The sequence below is a fragment of the Delphinapterus leucas genome, chromosome 7 (assembly GCF_059928025.1).
Source record: "Delphinapterus leucas isolate spDelLeu-1000000601 "Yukka" chromosome 7, BTC_Dleu_Yukka2, whole genome shotgun sequence".
NCBI lineage: Eukaryota > Metazoa > Chordata > Mammalia > Artiodactyla > Monodontidae > Delphinapterus > Delphinapterus leucas.
The window spans coordinates 70,050,851-70,072,193 of NC_143135.1; the positions used below are offsets into that span (position 1 = coordinate 70,050,851).

The window sequence follows — 21,343 nt, forward strand, 5'->3', positions numbered from 1 at the left end:
TTCTATCAATTAAACAATACACAAGACTTTTATGAAAAAATTAAACTCTATTAAAGGACATAAAGAGAAACTTGAATAAATGAAGAACTATAACACTGTAAGAGGGGCAGTTCTTCCCAAACTAATTTATATATTCCATACAATGCCAACTAGAAATTAAGGAGTTTTAAAGAAACTTGACAAACTTATTTTAAAAATTTATATGGAAGAATACAGTTGGCAAAAAATAAATGAATTGAAAAAATCAAAGAATAAAGACTTGCCCCACCAGATTTTAGGAGTAATATAAAGAAATAGCAATTACAAGTGGTAAAGTACTGGTGCAGAGCAGATATAGATAAGTAGAATAGAACTAGAAAGCACAAAATTAGATCTAGGTATATATGAGAATTTGTGATTTGCTGGTCGTGGCTGCACAAACCATTATATACATTTTAATAGATGACATTCGGGGAAATCGGCTCACTATAGGGAGATAAAGTTAGATCCCTACCTCACATTCTACATATCATATAAATATATATATATAAATATAAATAAACTCGAAGGATACAAGATAGCTAATGTGAATAGTAAACTTATAAAGTTAATAAAAGAAAATGTCATATAACATCCTTGTAAATTTAGGGCAGGGAAAATTTTCTTTCAAGAAAACCCCAAAAAGCACAAACCATAAAATTAAAAATTAGTAGATTTGACTCCATCAAAATTGACTTTTGATTAGATAAAGAACTTCAAAGTTAAAATTAATAATTCATAAATAGGGAGTAGATATTTGCTATGTTAAGAAAAAAAATTCTTCCAAATCACAAGAAAAACATGAGAAATCCAATTTAAAACAGCAACGGATATAAACAGATAATTCACAGAACAACAACAACAAAAACGCCACAGCTATCACATATATGAAGAGGTGGTTACCCTTTTGTGCTTTCTTTGGCATTCATGCACATTTTAAAATAAATTCTCCCCATCCCCCAGTAGGTGAGTCAGATATTTCCCAGAAACAGCATTTACATGACATATTCAGAGACATCTAGAAGCCAGGAGTAGAAGTGAGCAGATAATACAGACAAACCGTAACAGTGTGATGCAACCTTAAATACACATATGATGGGCAAAAACTAGAAAGCTGGATAATTCCAAATATGGCGGGGGCTGTAGATGAAAAGAGAAGTCTGGCCGCAGCCCTCACAGCGCCTCCCGCCCACGTGCTCCCCCCGCCCCTACCACGGGACCCTGGTGGGCTGTGCGCTTGGCTCCACCCACTCGTGCGCCTCGGCTGCCATTCCAGCCCAGGACCCAGAGAGCCACTACTTCCACCGCTTCTGTCGCAGCCTTGTCATCTGGGTACCGGTGACAAAATACCCTCGTTGAGACTTGGCTGCCTTTGAAGTCACTCTGGGCGCATCTGGAACATGAGCGGCCGGGCCCGAGCGAGGGCGCGAGGCATGGCCCTCAGCCCCAGCGCCGCGGAGGTGGGGCGCGTCCAGGCCTCGCCGTTGGTGGGTAGAAAGCTTAGCAGCTGGCATTGTCTCGCTCATTCCTACCTCTTTCCTTCGTGGACACCGCCTTCCTCGGCAGATATCTCTTTCTCTCTGCTACGAAGTAGTGGCTTATCTTCTCTTTCAACTTTGAGTCCTTCCAGGGTTTCTCACATTTTTTTCCCCCTGTTGGGGAGCTTATCTGAGTAAGATATTAATATAGATATTTCGGTCAGTGAAAAGTGTTGAAAATGGGAGGCAAGTATATCATTAAGTTTTAATTACTTCATTCGTTTGTAAGTCTCCTCGTGAAAATGGCTGTCCCTTCAAAGGTACCATTATGTGGTATATAATCTAATATGATCTGTCTCGCTAATTTATATATAAAAAGAAATAATCTCAGACACAAATGAAGTTTAGAATCAACCACTGTTTCTTGAGCAACCACTGTGCATAGGGCTCCTTATTAGACTTAGACAACTAGGTTGAATTGAGTGGCAAACCAGCAATTTTTGAGTGATGTTACATTTAGTATTTGGAGCAATACTTAGCAAAAACTCAGTATTTGGAGCAATATCTTAGACCAGAAGTGTTCAAGTGAGTAGTCTATGCCTTTACTCTCATAGAGAGGTCTTCTCTTGGTATCATCCATTTTTTTTTAGCAGGCTGATTTATACCTTCTTGAACAGAGAAGTAATTACCCTGAAGAGAAAATATTAATGGTTCCCTTCACCTGTTTTGTGAACTTTTGTTGGAGCAGTTTATTCAGGAGAGTCATCATCTGAGCTGGTGGCCCAGATCCCCTGGGCTCAGTTTATTTTCTTGCTACAAATATGTTCACATCAGAGGCCCCGTGTCTGAAGGCTACAGGAGCATGAGGTCTGCGATCACCTGTACCACCTTCCAGAGGAGCTCTGATGAGCTCCTCGGGTGCAAGGATCACACCTCTGCCTCTTTCCACCTCCAGGGGCTAAGGGCTGTATCTGGCTCACAGTTGGCACTGAAATCAAAGATTGATGAATGGGGAAAACCGTAGCTCGTCCTTATCTTTATTCTGAATTGGGCAATCTTTTCTCCTCTCTCAAGCATCTTACCTGCCAACATTTTCTTTTCCTAGCTCACGGTAATCAAATGACATAGGACGTGATACCATTCTCATCTTGTGATAAAGTTTTGGTTTATGACTTAACATCTTAAATCTGACCAAATATTTTTTCCCCATTTTAGCCTCTGTCTGTTGCTCTTAGTGACAGTGAAGCATCTTCTAGCAGTGACCACGTGGGAACCAGCAGGATTTCACAGAAATGTAAGTGCAGCTCTGTCTGTTCCATCCAGTTCCGTCCCATCTGAATGGAATAGGAGTGACTCTACTAAGCCTTTCAGCAGCAGACTCACTTCTTGAGCATCTTATCTTCCTTTTTTGAAGGATCCCCCTGTGTTTGTTGTGTTTCTTTGGGACTTCCAAACACAGAATCTGCCACTGAATTTCCTGATGGTGCTTAGCAGTTGGGAACCCCCAGATATTAGGAAACCAGTTTTTCTGATTCTGTCTGTTTACTGAATAATTTTGAAAACGTATTTTTAAATTCTTTGTGACACATAAATGCCAATACCATTGCCTTGCAGGGATGGTAGTAACCTCATATGCCTGTTGCCCCTTCTCTCTTCTTCCTTCCCCGCCCACGGTAGACCTCACCATTTGGCGGTGGCTCTCTTACCTGCAAATCCAGGTTTGGCCTCAAGATACTTGTCCACGTGCTAGTCCAAGTAGCCCCTACCACACAGTATAATTTGGCATGCCCGATGCACTAATTTGCTAGGGCTGCCATGACAAAGTACCACAGACTGGGTGGCTTAAACAGTAGAAATGTCCTATAATTCCAGCCCTACTGCCACCATTCAAGTGTTATTCCAACTTTTCTTTGGGAATTTCCTTCGCATCTGCTGTGCCTTCTTGTGACTAGCAAGTGATGGAAACTCTTTATCCTTTGAGGGTAGACTGATTTTTTTTTTATTTTTAAAAATTGTGGTAAAATAGGTATAATATAAAGTTGACCATTTTAACAGTGTTTAAGTGTACAGTCCAGTGGCATTGAGCACATTCACATTGCTGTGCAACCATCACCACCATCCGCCTCTAGAACAGTTTTTCATCTTACAAAATTGAAACTCTGTACCCATTAAACAAGAACTCCTCATTTGCCCCTCCACCCCCAGACTCTGGGAACTACCGTTACATGGTAGAGTGAATTTTTAGAAACCATCAAACATCTTTTGAAACCAAGAGCAGTAAATGATACGGACAATCTAGTGAGAATAATCGAATTTTTAAAAAATTAAATAAATTTTGTGATTTTCCTGGGAGACTCCAACTCCACTGAGAAGGGTATGGACAGCAGTTTTGGGCAAGTGGGTAGCGTCATTTGGGGTAGTTGCATACGGTGACTGTATCAAAGGACAGTGGTCAAGTCAGTGTCCTAGAGGTTTGTCATACTATTAGCCACATTACTTTGTAGTAATAATTCTGTAATATAAAATTTATATTTTCACATTTCAAAGTGCCAAAGTTGTATCCGAAAAATTAGCATCTTTTTGTACTCATTTAAAAAAGAAAATAGTCATCAGGAAACAGATTTTAATTTCCCATTTTCTAGAACCTAACAGTAAGTGACACGTCCCAAGGTGACGTGCTGACTTTCATTCTCAGGGGAATGATGTAGCATAAACACTGATGGCAGTGTATGGGCATTTCTCTTCTTGTGATTGAGAAGGGGGAAAGGTTCAGCCCCAATCTGTACAGAAGTTGATGTGGCCAATCTTAGTCTGTAATTCTTTGGGTGTTACACAAGAGCTACAGGAGGGAGACCAGCCCTCCATAAATGGGTGTGGAGTGGGATATAGGGAGATAGAGCTTTCTCCTTAGCCAAGAGGAGAATCAGGTCAGCCCCAAATGTTAAGAGGTAGGACTAACTCAGAGTCTGTTATTTCTAACAAAACATGCCATGCTTCCTTCACAGCTTTCAGTTTTCAGGCTGCAGACTTCTGTGTAGACATGACTGTTTTCAGCAATGTGGGCCAGTTTTATTAAAAGCTACAAAAATCTGAGCTTTGGTTCTAGATGCATCTTTTTTCCTGGCTGCGCCGAGCGGCATGTGGGATCTTAGTTCCCTGACCAGGCATTGAACCTGGTGCCCTTGACAGTGAGAGCTCGGAGTCCTAACCACTGGACTGCCAGGGAATTCCCTCTAGATGTTTTTTTTTTGTTTGTTTGTTTTTTGTGCGGTACGCGGGCCTCTCACTGTTGTGGCCTCTCCCGTTGCGGAGCACAGGCTCCGGATGCGCAGGCTCAGCGGCCATGGCTCACGGGCCCAGCCGCTCCGCGGCATGCGGGATCTTCCCAGACCGGGGCACGAACCCATGTTCCCTGCATCGGCAGGCGGACTCTCAACCACTGCGCCACCAGGGAAGCCCTAGATGCATTTTTGATATGATAGTTGTAAACGATATCACTAGCATGAGATGCTATTGATGTATGTAATATTAATAATATATAACATTTTGGTGTTCTCTTCATATTTTAGGTGAAGGTGGTCTATCTTCTGGTGATGCTGGATGTACCTTCAAGGAAAGAGTTGGGAAAATCAGACGAGAGATGATGGATTTGAGTGTCTGTACCAGAGAGAAATTGGCCCATGTGAGAGACTGCAAAAGAGGTACCCAGTCTTCATGTTACTTATTTTTAAATTTTTATTTATTTATTTTTTTGGCCATGCCATGCTGCTTGTGGGATCTTAGTTTCCCGACCAGGGATTGAACCCAGACCCCCTGCAGTGGAAGCACAGAGTCCTAACCCCTGGACTGCCAGGGAATTTCTTACTTTTTTTTTTAATGTTACCAAATTTTGCTTAAGAAATTTTAATTTAAATTTAATAAAATATACAAGTTCATATATTGCCTTAAAAGATATGTATTGAACATCTGCTATATTCAAGCATTATCTAGGCACTAGTTATTTTAGCCTTAATTCTCTTTCATTAATAGGAAGAGTAACATTTTCTCCAGAACTACATTTCACTTGTTGAAAACCTTTTCTCCTTACACCTGAGGTAGGGGTCAGCAAAGATGCTTTGTCTCTTTCCCATCCTTTTTCCTATATGGGGAATAACCTTTCTGGACTTCAGGTCTAAAAAGAAAAATGTAGCCTCTTTGGGGAATTCTTCAGGGAGATTCTGGGCTTACCCCTGAAATTTAACCTAGGATTGCATGTGTATTTTCAGGAAAAGTAGGCCTATTGTTTTCATAGGATTCTCAAAAGGCTTTGTAACTCCCTCTAAAAGTTAAGACTCACTGATGCAGGTCAGTCTTTTTCAAACTCTTTCAAACCATGCAGCAAAAATAAGTACATAAATTGTTCTCCAGCATACACACACTACACAAACGCAACTGAAACAAAGTTTCATGAAACAATGCTTGCCCTTCCTATGGGCAGCACACTCCGATCCATTCTATTGTATTCTAGTCTTTCTATGAAACATGACGGTTCACCTCACTTACTTTCATAACTGCAGCACTAATGGGTCATGATTACAGTTGGAACACACTGTTGTAAGTGGTCTTAAAGGGTATCGCCAGCTCTGATATTCTAGGTGACTTCCCTTTGTCCATTAATATGAGCAGCTAAAATATGTTGCTGTGTCCTCTGGGAGAACAACAAAAAAAAACCCTTTCCTTTAATTAAAATAGCACAAAGATTCCTTGTTCCTGCTGGATATTTGCACGTCAATGAAAAAACTATTGCCTGCCTTACCAGTACACAAAAGATGTTGCAGCCATGAAGCCGCGCAGCCGCTCCCACGGTGAGCCCTGAGGGAACTCAGGATGGAGACAAACGGGGCGCCGGCTGCCAAGTCTTCAGTCACAGCAGCCACCCTCCAATGATGCACCCTAAGGAGGCTCAGGGTGGGAAAGAACAGGATACTGGCCCCAGATAGCTGAGGTGCATATCAGAGGAATGACTTCAGTGAGCCCAGACTCTTGCATCTTCCTGAACATAGAAAAGCGCTAAATTCATTAACTCGAGACATATGGTTTTACTTAATCAAAAGTAATCTTATGATGTTCCGGTCTTCGTTGCAAAAACTCCTATATATCCTGGCTCTTCCCTTACCTCTTGGGAGCAGTCCCTCAGAACTGAGCTGCTGTGTCCTGGGCTTAAGCCCTCAGTTTTGTCCGCTGAATAAAACGTAACTCTTACCTTTTAGGTTGTGCATTATTTCTCAGTATATACACAGGTCAAAACTGAGGGAATACTACGTAAGGTATACATGATACTTTTTCTTCCTCACCACCTCAGGGCTCATGTTTCCACCTCCTCCACCAGAAAGGCAAATAGTGACTATTTGATAATTCTTTCCTATAAGATGAACACTGGATGATTCCCTCCAAGGAGAGGTGAGAAGTACTTCCTTTGTGCCCTCCTAGAGTCTGTCCTGGATGCAGTTTATGCCACCCTGGGCACTGACCAGCTACATCGTGGCCATCTCTGAATTTGTCCTGTAGAGTTTGAAGAGGTGAATAAAAATTCTGTAGGGGATGGAATTCCTGGAAGCCCACATGGCCTCCCCGTGCCTGCAAAAAACAGAAGCCCAGAGCCCTGTCTGTTCTCACACAGGGAAGATGTAAAATTTTTTCTTCCATCCCCAGTCGCCCCCTTATCTCTGGGGGGCCTTTGCTGGGACCTACAGAGCCATCTAATCACTGAATGAAGTGATTTCAGAATTTTCCAAAGTATGGTGAACTTTTGATTATCTGGATTTCCAAGAGGATGGGGGTTGTATTCATGATAAAAACTGGAGAGTTTCTTTATAATCTGAGAGCACCATAATTCCAGAGCAGCATCTGAAACTTACTGAACTAAACTTGGGTCCCTTCCCCCATGCTCAGTAAAGCCAATCTACTGACATTGGGCTGTGGTGAAGGAAAGTGCAGCATTTATTGTGAGGCGCTGTACGAGGAGTCTAGGACGGCTAGTGCTCAAAAAGCCCAAACTTCCCGAAGGGTTTCAGCAAAGCATGTTTAAAGGCAAAGTGAAAGAGGGGCGCCCCAGGGTCTGTGATCAGCTCCTGCACAATTCTCTGGTTGGTTGATGGTGAGGTAACGGGTTAATATTATCAATCCTTAGGTGCCAGTAGGTCTGGAGGGAGCTCATGGTCATCAAGTAGTTAATTTCTTCCATTTGGTAGGGGTTTTAGCATCTGTAAAACAATTCAGGAAATGTACACTAGATACTATTACCTACATACTTCAGCAAGGAGCTAAAGCAGAGGATATGGGGGAGGCCCCATGGGGTCCTGCTTGGTTACAAAATGCTTACTTGATCGATTTGAGAATCAGCTGGAAGGCAAGCTTTGGAAGGAGTCCTAGGGTAGTTGAATTCAGATGTTTCTTTTCTCCCCAAAACAAGAATGTCAGTGTCTGCTCTCAGGTTCTTATGAGGCCTGCCTTACACAGGATCCTTTTGCTTGCAGGGCTCCAAAGGTTATCAGGCAGCTGGTTACTAGAGCTTACCTTGTGTCACTGAACAAGAATCCTTGCTTTCTAGCAACAATTATGCATATGCAAATAAATTTTTTGAATGCTGTGATTAATATGAACACGGTGGGTTTTTTTTGTTTTTTTGGTTAAAACATGTTTTTTCTTTGTTTTCTTCAGGTTCCAGTGGAATACCTGTGAAACTGGTCACAAATCTTTTTAATTTAGACTTGCCCCAGGACTGGCAGCTATACCAATATCATGTGACATACAGTCCAGATATAGAATCTAGAAGGCTGAGAATTGCTCTGCTGTATAGTCACACGGCACTTTCCAACAAAGCAAAAGCATTTGATGGTGTCATCCTTTTTCTCTCGCAAAAGCTAGATGAAAAGGTATGGTATTTTTAATTTTTTAATACACACATGTGTGCATATATTTATACTCCTTCATGTAGATTTTAGAGGTTAGCTGATTTTCATGACAGTTGGAATGAGTATGTCACTCACTCCTTTTCTCTTTCCTATTCCCATGCCTGAGAGCGAAAGACTTCTTAATTAAGACCTCATCAGGATTGATTTCTTAATTAAGAAGCTGATGGTCTGGCATTTAAAAAAGAAGAGCTGTAATACAAACACTGCTTTTTCAACTACTTTTTTAAAGGCAAAGTGTCCTTGAAATAGGAATCCTTTTCAACTTTGCCCAAATAGGCAAGAGTTTAAGTAACAGGGACTTCCCTGGTGGTCCAGTGGTTAAGGCTCCGAGCCCCCGACGCAGGGGGCAGGGGTTTGATCCCTGGTTGGAGAATCCCACATACTGCAGGGTGTGGCCAAAAAAAAAAAAAAAAAGTTTAAAAAACACCATTTAGCCTATGGCCTAAGAGCTTTAAATTTACTCTACATTTTTTTGCTCCTGCACATTGTGTCCACGTGTCCAAAGAACTTTACATCAATCCTGATTCTAAAACTGTCATTTCTTTCATGACTTGTTCCATCATATGAAATAGGAGTTATGTATGTCAATCTTAAGGATATGCTTAATGGTTATGACCATTGGATATGGCAATTGCAAGATTCATAGCCCTTTATTTTATTATTTTTTTACGCCTTCCACATTTTTAGCCCTAAAATCAAGGTATTGTTATTGAGGTTTTTATCATACGCTTTGTTCTAAAGCAGTATGAAAATTATGAGAAAGAACTGGTTTCTGTATGAAAAATTAAAACAGAGTATTGGATTAAAACTTGACGCTTCTATCCCTTGGAAAGCTTAATTTTTTTTTTTTTAAGTTCAGCATTTTGAACACCAAGAGCATAAATGTAAATTTCTAGATTCCATGTGTATCTTTGTTAATTTCCTCAAGAAGTATGTTTCTGAGCACTCTTGGAACCTTTTTCCTTTTATGAGACTGTGAGATTTATAGGAGCTACTTGAGTGTTTATTTCATCTGAATATGGAGTTTAAAAATTACACCATATGATTAAATTTAAGGACTTGGAAAATCTGGATCTGTAAACTTAGAAACATTTTTATTCGTCATGAGTCCTTATTGATCCCTCAATATTTTGTCCTATGACTAGATGTTGATAGCATGCTAATATGGCCTCTCATACTTAAATGATATATTTCAGGGGCATTACTATCATTAAAGATCTTGTTCTTCTAAATACATTTGTAGTAACAGTTTGGAAATTTGGATATATTAAAATCATATAGCCCCCTTGAATGGTCCAGCTTTCTTCAATTTTACCTAATGAAAATGGAGGAATTTTACTCTACAGATGCTAGGAATAAGTGAATATTACTCATTTCTCATTCAAAGTGAGCATGTAGTATACGCCACACATCTTCTTATTGTTGGGCATGGAGTCTAATGAGGATGCAGGGAGTAAATAGATGGTGAAAACGTGGTGTCACAGATCAGACCTGTTGCTTCTGTCTTCCAGACACAGGGGATACTAGATTTAGACAGAAGAGTGTTGTCTTATTTTCTATCAACATATGACCTGCCACCTAATGACAGTAAAAATGAGATAGTAAAAAGAAACTGTCCTAACAAAGGTTGCTAGTCTCATCTTTTTCTTCTGGTCTTAATACTGCCTCAGGCTTAATCCTGTGCTCCCATCCATCCCCTACACACTTTATAGGATGCTTATTTTCATGGAAAGAGCCCCTCCACTGATTCACTCATTGCACCCCCAAATAGTGCAGTTCTAGAAGTCCTGTTCTGCTGCCTCCTGGCCTTCCACTGTCTTTCAGACCCCATCTGTGCATCTGTGGCCACGACCCAGGTTGCTGTCACCGGTCACATCTATTTGCCACTCTCATGCATTCCTTCTGCACTTATAAAGAGCCTACTGTGTACCAGGCAGGGTGCTGGCACCTTGGAGGAAACCAGGATAAATAAAACAAGGTTCTTGTTGTCAAAAACATTTCAATTTAGTACTGAAGTTATTTACAAATAAATTCAGTGCAAGATAGAATGACATAAGCGGCATAATAATAATTAGTGGTTTTGTTATGCTAGCATTTATCGAGCATTTATGAGGCGTTAGGTGCTCTGCTTGGTTGTTCTCTGGATTAGCCCCAGCACAGCTCTCTTGAGATGAGCAGATCTGTGTTTTATGTCCCACCTACCACTGGACTACATTTGATGCGCACTTACTCTGCCAGGCTGCTGTATGCATGAACTCATTTAATCCTCTCATCACCCCTGGAGCCTTAGAGAGGTGAAGTGTCTTACCCAAGGTCTTCAAAAAGAGGTGATGAAAGGAAAGGTTATTCCCAGCAGGGCACTTCAGTGGGAATGGTCATTAATTTATCTCCTGGGCAGGATTTGAATTAATGAAGGGGGAGATGGGGAGGACCAGAGGAGCAAAGGCACAAAGATGGGAAGTGAAAGGCATAGTTTAGAAACTTCTGGTTGTTCAGGCTTAGCTGGGAAGACTTGCAAGTTATGGCTCCAAAGGTAGGGCGAACTTTGAATGTCCTGCTGAGGAACAGGAACTGTCCTCCGTGGAGCACTGAAGCCTTTGAGAGAGAGTTTCCATAGAGCCATGTTACATTTCAGTGCCTCTGATCACATCCTATTGAGTGGCTGACAGAACAAAGTGGGACGATTAATAAAGTGCCGCTGGAATAATCTGGGCAGGCTGTCGAAAGAACTCGAACGAGGTACAAAGCACTGCTACGGACAGGGATAAGATCCATGAATTATCCTATTTAATCTTCATTATCCTGGTCTCATTCCCACGTTAGAGATGGGAAAAGGTCTTAAAGAGTTGCAGTAACTTGCTCCGCATCATGCAGGCTGCAAGAGGCAGAGAACCAGGGTCTGTGCAGCTCCCCATCACGTGCTCTTGGGCTCAGTGGTAAATATTGGTATTGGAACAGCTGATGTCGCTGGTGTCGAAGGGCGAAGACTTGCCAACCCGTTAAGATAAGTGGATGGAGAGGAGGAAGTGAAAGCGCACTCTGAGAGTGAGGGTGTGGGATGCACAACAGGCGGGAAGTGAGGAGGAGTGGTGTTTGGTGGGGGAAGTGCAGGGGGTGCTGCCGATTTTGCTCTTTGGTGGCTGTTAGGAATGGGGTTCCTGAATAAAGCTCTGAGTGGGGACCGTCTGCTGCCAGCCACTCATCCCAGCATGCTTTGTGGGCTTACGCCTTTGTCCTGAGATCCTGGCAGCAGTCTGAGTGCTGCTCCCCCATCTCCTGCCCATTAGACTTCTAGATGTTGATAAGCTCTTCCTGCAACTCGCCACCTCTGACTTCTCTACAGTTTTATCTGAAGCAAGAAATGCCTCAGTGAAATATTTCATCCCCTGTGAAAGGATGCATTTCTGTTTGTTTCCCTGAAGTGAACTATCCCTGCCCTACATTCTTGGTTCAACCTAAAAGCCATTAAAACGACACTTTCACCATGGAAAGTAGGGGTAAAATACATAAATGCCTGCTAATAAACTGACCTCTTGTAATTCCTTACCCTTCTGAAAAACCCTTGATCATAGATTTTTACTGACTGATTTGTCGTTTTTTATTCCAGAAATCTATCCTGAGCCCTCCCTGATCTGAAGAGCTTTAAATGTAGTTAGGCATCTGGTATAAAGACCTATTCATGCGTTCATTATAATTGTTAGAACGTTGTTCCAGATTATAAGAACCCTAGGGATTTCTCTAGACCTTACAAAAGTTAATAAAATCAGATTTCATATCTGTTTAAACTTTCACCATTTTCTCCTCTCTCTTTCCACATTTATGTTTCCCTCTCGTCTGTTCCCTATGCTTTGCTTTCTTCTTCTCTGTTCCTCTGTTTTTTTGAATGAACTTTTGAAGAGGCTTCCCTCTGAAATCCACGAACCCAGGATGGGCAGGAAAGTTCATTAGTAGGCTTCTGGGCATCCATGAACATCTGAAAATGGGTACATTATATACATTGTTGCTGTATATACACATGTGACATTTTCTTTGGAGAATGTCTGTAACTTTGATCAGACTCTCAAAGTAGGTTGTGACCTGTCTTCCCACTCCCACTCCCCAAAAAGGTCAAGAACCGCTGCTCTGGATTCTCTTTGGATTGAATGTTTGAACTCCGAGGCCGGTTTTGATTCTCTATTAAGAAGTTCGAGAGGAAAGAGATGTGTTGCTTTTCTGGTATTAGCAAAATACAGCGAGAAAAACCTTCCAAACGTAACGTAATCATTAGATTATTACATTACTAACACCTGCAGTTTTGTTTTTGTTAATGCCTATTAAGTTGGGACGGCTTTAGCATATCCACATTCTGTGCACTTGAGGATAATCCGTAGAGTGCATTTTAAGTACTTCTTTTTTCAGGTCATGGAATTGTCAAGTGAAACTCGAAGAGGTGAGACTGTAAAGATGACTATCACTCTGACGAGGGAGCTGCCGGCAAGTTCTCCCGTGTGCATGCAGGTCTTCAGTATCATCTTCAAGAAGTAAAGTGCCTTAAGTGTGAATCTCATTTAGGCTAATGATGTTTGTCATCGTAGAGCCTGGATATTAAAAGTATTAACCATTTTGTAGGCAGTGTGCCAGCAGCAATGTCATCTTTAGGGAAATTTTCCATATCCTTTCATGTACTTGTGCAATAATACACACCACAGTCCATCACGGCCTCAGACTGGCACCTCTGTTACTATCCAGTATCATCTGCATGGAGACAAAGGACTCAAGGGTTGTGATGTCTCAGTGGCTGCAGGGCAGGTGCCTCTTCCCTTTTCTTCTTTTTCTGTGCCTACTCGCAGCCTCCACCGCCAGATTTAAAAGAGGCGTGTGTCTGGGTTAGTAAACTGAAGGACTGGTTTTTCTCCTGGCTGATTGATTTTAGGTGTGAAAGGCCATCACCATTTGCTTTCTGCTGTCACTTGCCTCTCAGCCCCCTCTCCGTCCCCATGTGTCCCTGGGGGCAGAAGGAAGGTTGTCACCAAGCTTCTCGGTGTTCTTCAAACTGACCTGAGGATCACTTGCTTCCGTGTCATCTTGGATGTTGGGTGGGACTTGACAAAATGCAGATTCCCTAGCGCCTCACTGGACCTAGTGAATAGAATTTCATGAGTGGGGCCTGAAAATCCACATTTTTAGCAAGCTTCCCAGATGACACGTGGGAGCACGAAAGCTTGAGAACCACCATTTTCCCTGCTATGGGTGTGGATCACTAGCATGATGTGTTAAAAACCTAAGATTTGAGCCCTTCACTCAACAGTGGCCTCTGGACAGGATGAGGACAGGGGAGTTTGGGGTTTTGCTGAGTAGGGCACGTAAAGGAACTTTCATCACACAGATAACATTGTTTTCTGATTCTAGTCAGACATCTTGCCGAGCATCTTTAGATCATATCTGGGCCTCAGCTTAGCACTGTAAAATGCCCTTCAGCAGCCAGTCTTGCATGTGCCCCCCTGAGAGGGGACTATTTTAAGTCAGCTGACGTTTGCAAGGTGCTTTGCAGTGACAAAGCTCTTCGTGTGGTGTTAGAGCTTCCTTGATCCTTACTCGAGAGCCCTGAGGCAGGTGTGATTAAAATCCCCATTTTACAGATGAGGGGACTGAGGCTCAGATGACATTGGACAGCCAAAAATCATGCAGTTGGGACCCCTGTTTTCGGACTTGAAACTCTCCTGTTTCCCCCATGCATGGGGCAGCCTCAGATCAGTGATGTGTCACGTTACAAAGGTGACCAGGATTAGTTGCTGAAGAGGCAACCTTGTCATTTGGTAGCGCTGGGAAGCCTGAATAGCCCTGTTAGCAACAGCCTCCTCGGGAATGTAACTTGGTGCAGCCGCTATGGAGAACAGTATGGAGGTTCCTTAAAACACTAAAAATAGAATTACCATATGACCCAGCAGTTCTACTCCTGGGTATATATGTGGAGAAAACTCTAATTCGAAAAGAGACATGCACCCCAGTGTTCATAGAAGCACTATTTACAATAGCCAAGACATGGAAGCAACCTAAATGTCCATCGAGAGATGAATGGATAAAGATGTGGTACATATATACAACGGAGTAGTACTCAGCCATAAAAAAGAATGAAATAATGCCATCTGCAGCAACATGGATGGACCTAGAGACGATCATACTCAGTGAAGTAAGCCAGGCAGAGAGAGACAAATATCATACGGTGTTGCTTATATGTGGAATCGAAAAAAATGATACGAGTGAACTTATTTACAAGACAGAAATAGACCCACAGACATAGGAAACAAATTTATGGTTACCAAAGGGGATGCGGGGGGAGAGATAAATTAGGAGTTTGGGATTAACATATACACACTACGATATGTAAAATAACAAGGACCTACTGTATGGCACAGGGAACTATATTCAATATCTTGTAATAACCTATAATAGAAAAGAATCTGAAAAAGAATAGATATAACTGAATCACTTTGTTGTACACCTGAAACTAACACAACATTGTAAATTAGCTATACAAAAAATAAGAAAGAGGCCAGAAGAGCCTGTGGACATGGCTTTTCTCACCTCATCCACACCAACCAGAATGTTACAGTCACAGTCATAACTGGAAAGTGACCACCTCCTTATTGCAGTTAAACCCAGAAAGGTAGAACTAATTTCAATTGTGTCATTCCCAAACATGAAGTGATAGTTCTTGTATATACACTCATATGTATATTTAGCAGCTAAACCTTCCAGTATTATAACAATAAGAGTTCTGGACTTTTCTACTATTTTTCTTTCAGCATGCGTACAAACTTGGAAGTATACTGTTATCAACGGTTGTTTAACAGATTTTAAAAATATATACTTGCAGGATCTTAAAAAAGTTGTCCATGTACCAGATTGGACGGAACTTCTATAAGCCTTCGGAGCCAGTGGAAATTCCCCAGCACAAGTAGGTTTGTTTATGTTTTCTGTTACTCTGAAATTGTTATAATGTGAACAGCATAATTTATGATGCAATATTATACCGTTATGCCTCCTATGAGAGATTCTGTGGTATGAAAAATAATGGATTTTTAAAATTTTCAAGTTCTTTATAGAATGGTGAATGTCAGAAGCTAGCAGCCTGTTTTCTTATATTAGTGTGCTAGGTCATTATCATAAATCCTAGAAGGAATTCAGAAACTGAGTTTTCTGTGTATGACAAGTTGTAATGAGAGCAGAATAAGCTCTATTATGTTATACCACATAGCTGGGACTCTGTAATCTTGCTGATAGAATGTTAACACAGCCAGGGTGGTTGATTGGAAATTATTGGGTAAGCAGATGTCAGACACACAAGCCGGCTAAGCTGCCCTAGTGAACTGTTAGGAACACTCGCAGAGTTTTTACCCTAAACTGGGAGGTAGATGCTGCAGGGAATGTGATCGGCTGTGTCTTGAACTGGTTGTTACTCAGCTCTCCAAAATAAGTAGCTGTGCCAAAGACAGAGGCAGCCAGTAACCCAAAGACAGACATGAAACAGATGGAGAAGTTCGGACGGTCCCTGCCTTACACTATTTCAATTTACAATATTTCGACTTTATGATGACATGCAAGCCGTGCACATTCAGTAGAAACCATACCTCAAATTGTGAACTTTGACCTTTCCCCGGGCCAGCGGATGTGGAGATGATACTCGCTGGTGAGGCTGGGCGGCGGCAGCCACGGCTCCCAGGCAGCCACCCAATCTCGAGGGTAAACGACCGACACACTTACAACCATGCTGGACCCGCACAATCATTCTCTTTTTCACTTTCAGTACAGTATCCAATAAATGACATGAGATATTCAACACTTTCTTATAAAATAGGCTTTGTGTTTGATAATTTTGCCCGTCAGCTAAAGTAAGTGTCCTGAGCACGTTTAAGTTGGCTAGGCTGTGATGTTCGGTAGGTTAGGTGTATTAAATGCATTTTCTACTGAGGATATTTTCAACTTATGGTGGGTTTATCAAGATGAAAACCCATCATAAGTTGAGGGAGATCTGTACAGAAAAGATAGAAAGTGGAGGCAGGGAGTTTGGCTTCTGCCGGGTAGAGGAAAAGGGCAGGGTTTCTGTATGTTAATTCAGTGTGTCAGAGTGGTCTGTCTAAAGCATCCTATTCATTCACCCCCGTCACTTATCTCTCCACCTGGATTAGAAATCCTCGTGGGCCCAGTGTTGTGCTGAACTAGAGCTGGTCCTAGTGCATATGCTTGTCCTGAAAGCTGGCATGAGTATCACAGCAAATGAAGTCCACAAAATATAAACTGAAATGATTTTTAAAAAATATTTGTCTTTTCTTTCATGCCATTTCCATAACGTTTTCTTATTCAAGACTTCAGACTATGATATTCATAAATGTGGAAAGGGGATGTAGCCACTGCTCCAGTTTTCCTTGTATGTCTGTACGTGATATCACTTAGATTATTTCTTAATCTCATTATTAAGTGTAGTCATTGTCTTCACCATTGAGTCAGTGTGCTTTTCTGAACCTAGATGTTTTCATGCTGGGATGGATCCCCCATAAACATTTTAATCCTACAGCTGTATTCTCAACCAGAGGCGATTTTGCTCCCCAGGGGGACATTTGGCAATGTCTGGAGATATTTTTGGTGGTCACAGTTTGGGGGCTGACACTGGCATCTAGTGGGTGGAGGCCCGGGGTATTGCTAAACATCCTGCAATGCACACGAGAGCCCCTGACAAAGAATTTTCCAGTCCAAATGTCAGTAGTATCAAGGTCAAAACAATGCAGCTCTACAGGAATGTATTTTATCCTAAATATATGTTTAAAGACACTCCAGCTGGAAATAACTGAAGTGTTAAGTCAGCCACTGAAAGAAATCAGATTAAAGAAAAATTGTTTCATGAAATCTAGAGAATTGAAATGTAAAGTTGCCATTTTAAAATGTTTATTGTTTTCCTGATATAACATTTAAAACATTTAAAAAATTTTTATTTATTAAAATTTATTTATTTATTTATTTATTTTGAAGATTGTCCCTTTGGCCTGGGTTTGCCATTTCTGTGTCACATTTTGAAAGCAGGCTCCTGTTTGGTGCTGACGTGAGTTATAAAATACTCAGGAATGAGACTGTTCTAGAATTCATGACGGATCTCTGCCACAAAACTGGCATGTCCTGCTTTACCCAGACGTGTGAGAAACAGCTGATTGGGCTCATTGTCATTACAAGGTAAAAGCCTGCATTTAAATAGACTCTTCTCTAGAGAATGCATTATGTGTGCCGTGTGGGAACAGGGCACTGGCCTGAGCCCAGACCTGATCAGTCTACTGACCTGTTATAGACCTGACCGTTCTCAATTGTCTAGAGTGCAGGCTTCCTCGAGGGGCATGCTTGGTGGTCCACAGTCTGACCTGGTCCTTCCTTACCTCCTGCTGTACCCTCTCCCCTAACCGCCAGTGGTCTGCATTTTGCTGCTCCAGCCCCTCTGCCTGGTTCCCCCACCCCCATTTCTGCCTTTTAGATTTCTGCTCCCACAAAGTCCAGCTCAAACGTTACTGCTTTTCTGAAGCTTCCACCTTCCACCTGTCCATTCAGTTGGAATTATTCAGTTCCCGCCCCTGTGGTGCTCCCCAAACCCAGTGCTTTTTTTTCTTTCTTTCTTTCTTTTTTTTTTTGGCCACACCATGCGGCTTGTAGGATCTTAGTTCCCGGTCGGGGATTTGAACCCGCGCCCTCGGCAGTGGAGGCTCGGAGTCCTAACCACTGGACCGCCAGGCAGTTCCCGAAGTCCAGTGTTTGTAAGCCACCTCTTTAGAGCCATTTTATTTCATTTTATTACATCACAGTGTAAACAAGCAGGACCCTATGGGGCCTTCCCAGGCAGACCTCTGCCCCATATCCTCTTTTTTAGCTCCTCTCTGAAGTACCCAAATAACAGTATCTGATGCACATTTCCTTCACTACAACCCGACGTGTCAGTAGACTGGCTTTACTGTGCATGGGCGAGCAGACCCAAGTTTGATTCAGTAACAACAGGACAGAACATCAGGTCCGTGTCTCATCTCTGCTATAAGATTATGAGGCCGTTAAGGCTGAGACCTTTCAAGCCTCTAGGTTTGTCTGTGTATACATTTGTCATGAACGCACATTTAAACTGAATGGGACATGGGCAGTTAGGTGACTTCGTGAGGACCAAAAAGCCCTGCCTATGCAGCTGCTGGTCCAGGGACACTTCTTTTAGAGGACGCACTAGTCTTCTCCTAGTCTGGCTTGGAATTTCCACTTGAAGTTGTTTTTCTGGGTTACAGAGTAGAGAGGTGGTGCGGATTGAATTCCACGCTGCCCCCTTATTCTCCTGTCGTGATCTTCATGGATTAAGTTATCACACTATTTCAAAGTCACCCTGCAAGGTACCCAGAGCCCAGAAGAAACCTGACAAGGAGGTTTCTGTCCCAAGGCTGCGGTGGCATGAGAGAATGTTCCAGGCCACACGGTACCTGATGAAGGGGAGAAAGAGCTTAGAAAGATCTTAGCCGACCTGCTTTGCAGTTTTGCCCAGGGCCAGTCCTAGATGGGAGATGAAGCAGGCTTCCAGAATTGGGTGGTCCATCAGCCTGCTCGGGGTGCTTTTTATCAGAAGCACTAGTTGGGAGTTCAGAAAATCTTAGTGGCACCAGAAGCTGATGGGAAAGTTTTGAGCCGTGCTTCAGCCTTTGAACATTTAAGAATGATTTACCTGAAGTGGCAGTGTATCTCAGTGACAAAAGCACGTGGTGGTCTAACGACTCTCCCATTGGTAGAGGTCCTCCTGTGAGCGGAAGAGTTAATTAATGCTCTTCTCAGATAAGAGCTGATCCTTTTTTTTTTAAAGTGGCTATTCTTGAGTTATTATCTTTCATAATTTCTGAAATTCTTGAGAATAATACTTTGAATTAAAAGTATAGTGAAGCGCTTCCCTGGTGGCACAGTGGTTGAGAGTCCGCCTGCCGATGCAGGGGACATGGGTTCGTGTCCCGGTCCGGGAAGATCCCACATGCCGCGGAGCGGCTGGGCCTGTGAGCCATGGCCGCTGGGCCTGCGCGTCCGGAGCCTGTGCTCCACAACAGGAGAGGCCCGCGTAACACACACACACACACAAAAATAAAAAGTATAGTGAAAGAGCCACTTACCTTGTAGGATTTGGGAAAAGAACTCAAAGATTTCTTGCCTTTACCAGATACAATAACAAAACCTATCGCATCGATGACATTGACTGGTCAGTGAAGCCCACGCACACCTTCCAGAAGCGGGATGGCACCGAGATCACCTATGTGGATTACTACAAGCAGGTGGGACTTGTCTTCCTTCATCCTCATCTCCCTTCTGCTTAGCTCAGAAGAGGGTCCCTGTTCCTTTCCAATCCAACAAGTCCCCCAGTCTGTTGGGCTGAGTCTGCCTCTGACATAATTTTCTGACCTGTCCCTTCCCCTCCATCTCCACCGTTCCTGTATTGGCTCAGACCCTCATCCTGTCTCCTGTGGTCCTTCCTGTAGTCTGAGTTACCTCCTTTAAAACATATCTGATAATGTCACTTCCCCGCTCTCTGTTGCTTTAGTCAGATCTAAGCTCCTGGGCAGAATTCCCCAGGTCCTTTATGATCTGGCCACTCCCTGCCTCTTGAGTCTCATCACTTACCATCCCCTGTTTCTTCTTGGGTTCTGCTGTGCCCACCATTCATGGTTCCTCGAGTCAGTTACCCCCCTGTGCATTTTCACATATGTTGCTTCCTCTTCCTTGATGCCCACTCATAGCCAGCTGGTCACTGAACACCCTTCAGTACTCAGCTCAGCAGGCAACTCTTAAGGGAGCCCTAGGACGCTCTCCCCTGGGTCCCCTCCCTGCACTTAGCTGCAGCCGACTATCACAGAAAGGACATGAATGGTCTGACTCCCCTCCTCAACGCTGAGCTCTTGATTTCTGGATGCCCAGGGTAGCATTTAGTAGGTACTCAAACATTTATTGATGGAATCTCCTGCTGACTCTGGGAGCTTGATTCACAGTGATGACAATTTCCTCATCCCCACCATCCAACTTCGGTTCCTTTCAGAGGTGCCTTCTCTTTAATGTGCAGTCGTATTTCAGTCTCCAAAATCTCACTGTTTTAAAAACAAAAACGGGAAGCAAAAACCCTGCCTTGACCTTTCTATACCTTCAGGAAAAGTGATCTCTTTTTCCTCCTTAGCTCATATCTTTAGAAGGTTGTCTAAACTAGCTCCAAGCACCTCTTCAGTTCTTCCTTCCTGAAGCCTCAGTAGTCTGGTACCCGGTTCTGCTGCTATGGAAATAGCTCTCCAAGGTCAAATTCAGCTACTGTTCTTATTCGGAGGGGCTTTTGGTGGCTTTGGACACTAGTAACCACTCCCACTGAGCTGAACTCCTCCTCTTCCTTGGCCCCTCCGCACATCCCTGGTGGTTCTCTGCTAGGTTTCAGGTGGTTCTTTCTCAGCCTCTTTTGACATCTTCCTTCTTCATTTTCCCCAGACATTAAATGCTATTATTCACCATGGTCCCCTTGCAGAGGATCTTTGCTTCATATTTTGAGATTGTTCAAATATGGTATTTTTGCCTTGCCCTCATTCCTAAATTATATCCTCATCTCCGTTTCAGACTGTATTTGCATGAATATCCTGCAGGCATCTCACACTAACATAATTCAAACTGAATTCATTGTCTTTCCCACTTCCCTCTCTCCTTGGGAATTCTGCCTCTCAGGAAGACATTTTGGTCCTTCCTCATCTTTACCGCCACCTCCTCGTTCGGTTGTGTAAGCGCTGAATCGTCCACGCAGAGCTTTTAGTCCAGTTCCTGCAGGTGATGAGCACTTCCTTTCTTCAACTGTAGCATCACACAGTTTGACCTCATCTCCCACGGCACTCCCAC

The 21,343-nt window shown here is 42.7% G+C and overlaps 1 protein-coding gene across 1 annotated transcript in view; it reads left to right on the forward strand.

The window, feature by feature from the left end:
• Positions 1-1,390: 1,390 nt before the first annotated feature.
• The window catches only part of PIWIL4 (piwi like RNA-mediated gene silencing 4), a 42,698-nt gene continuing 22,745 nt past the window's right edge, over positions 1,391-21,343 (forward strand). The window contains exons 1-8 of the mRNA XM_022561360.2: positions 1,391-1,505; positions 2,712-2,790; positions 5,066-5,197; positions 8,196-8,410; positions 12,848-12,969; positions 15,306-15,386; positions 17,456-17,653; positions 19,641-19,752. Of these exons, the coding sequence (XP_022417068.2) occupies positions 1,419-1,505; positions 2,712-2,790; positions 5,066-5,197; positions 8,196-8,410; positions 12,848-12,969; positions 15,306-15,386; positions 17,456-17,653; positions 19,641-19,752 (1,026 nt within the window). The 5' untranslated portion in view covers positions 1,391-1,418. The remainder of the gene's footprint in view (positions 1,506-2,711; positions 2,791-5,065; positions 5,198-8,195; positions 8,411-12,847; positions 12,970-15,305; positions 15,387-17,455; positions 17,654-19,640; positions 19,753-21,343) is intronic.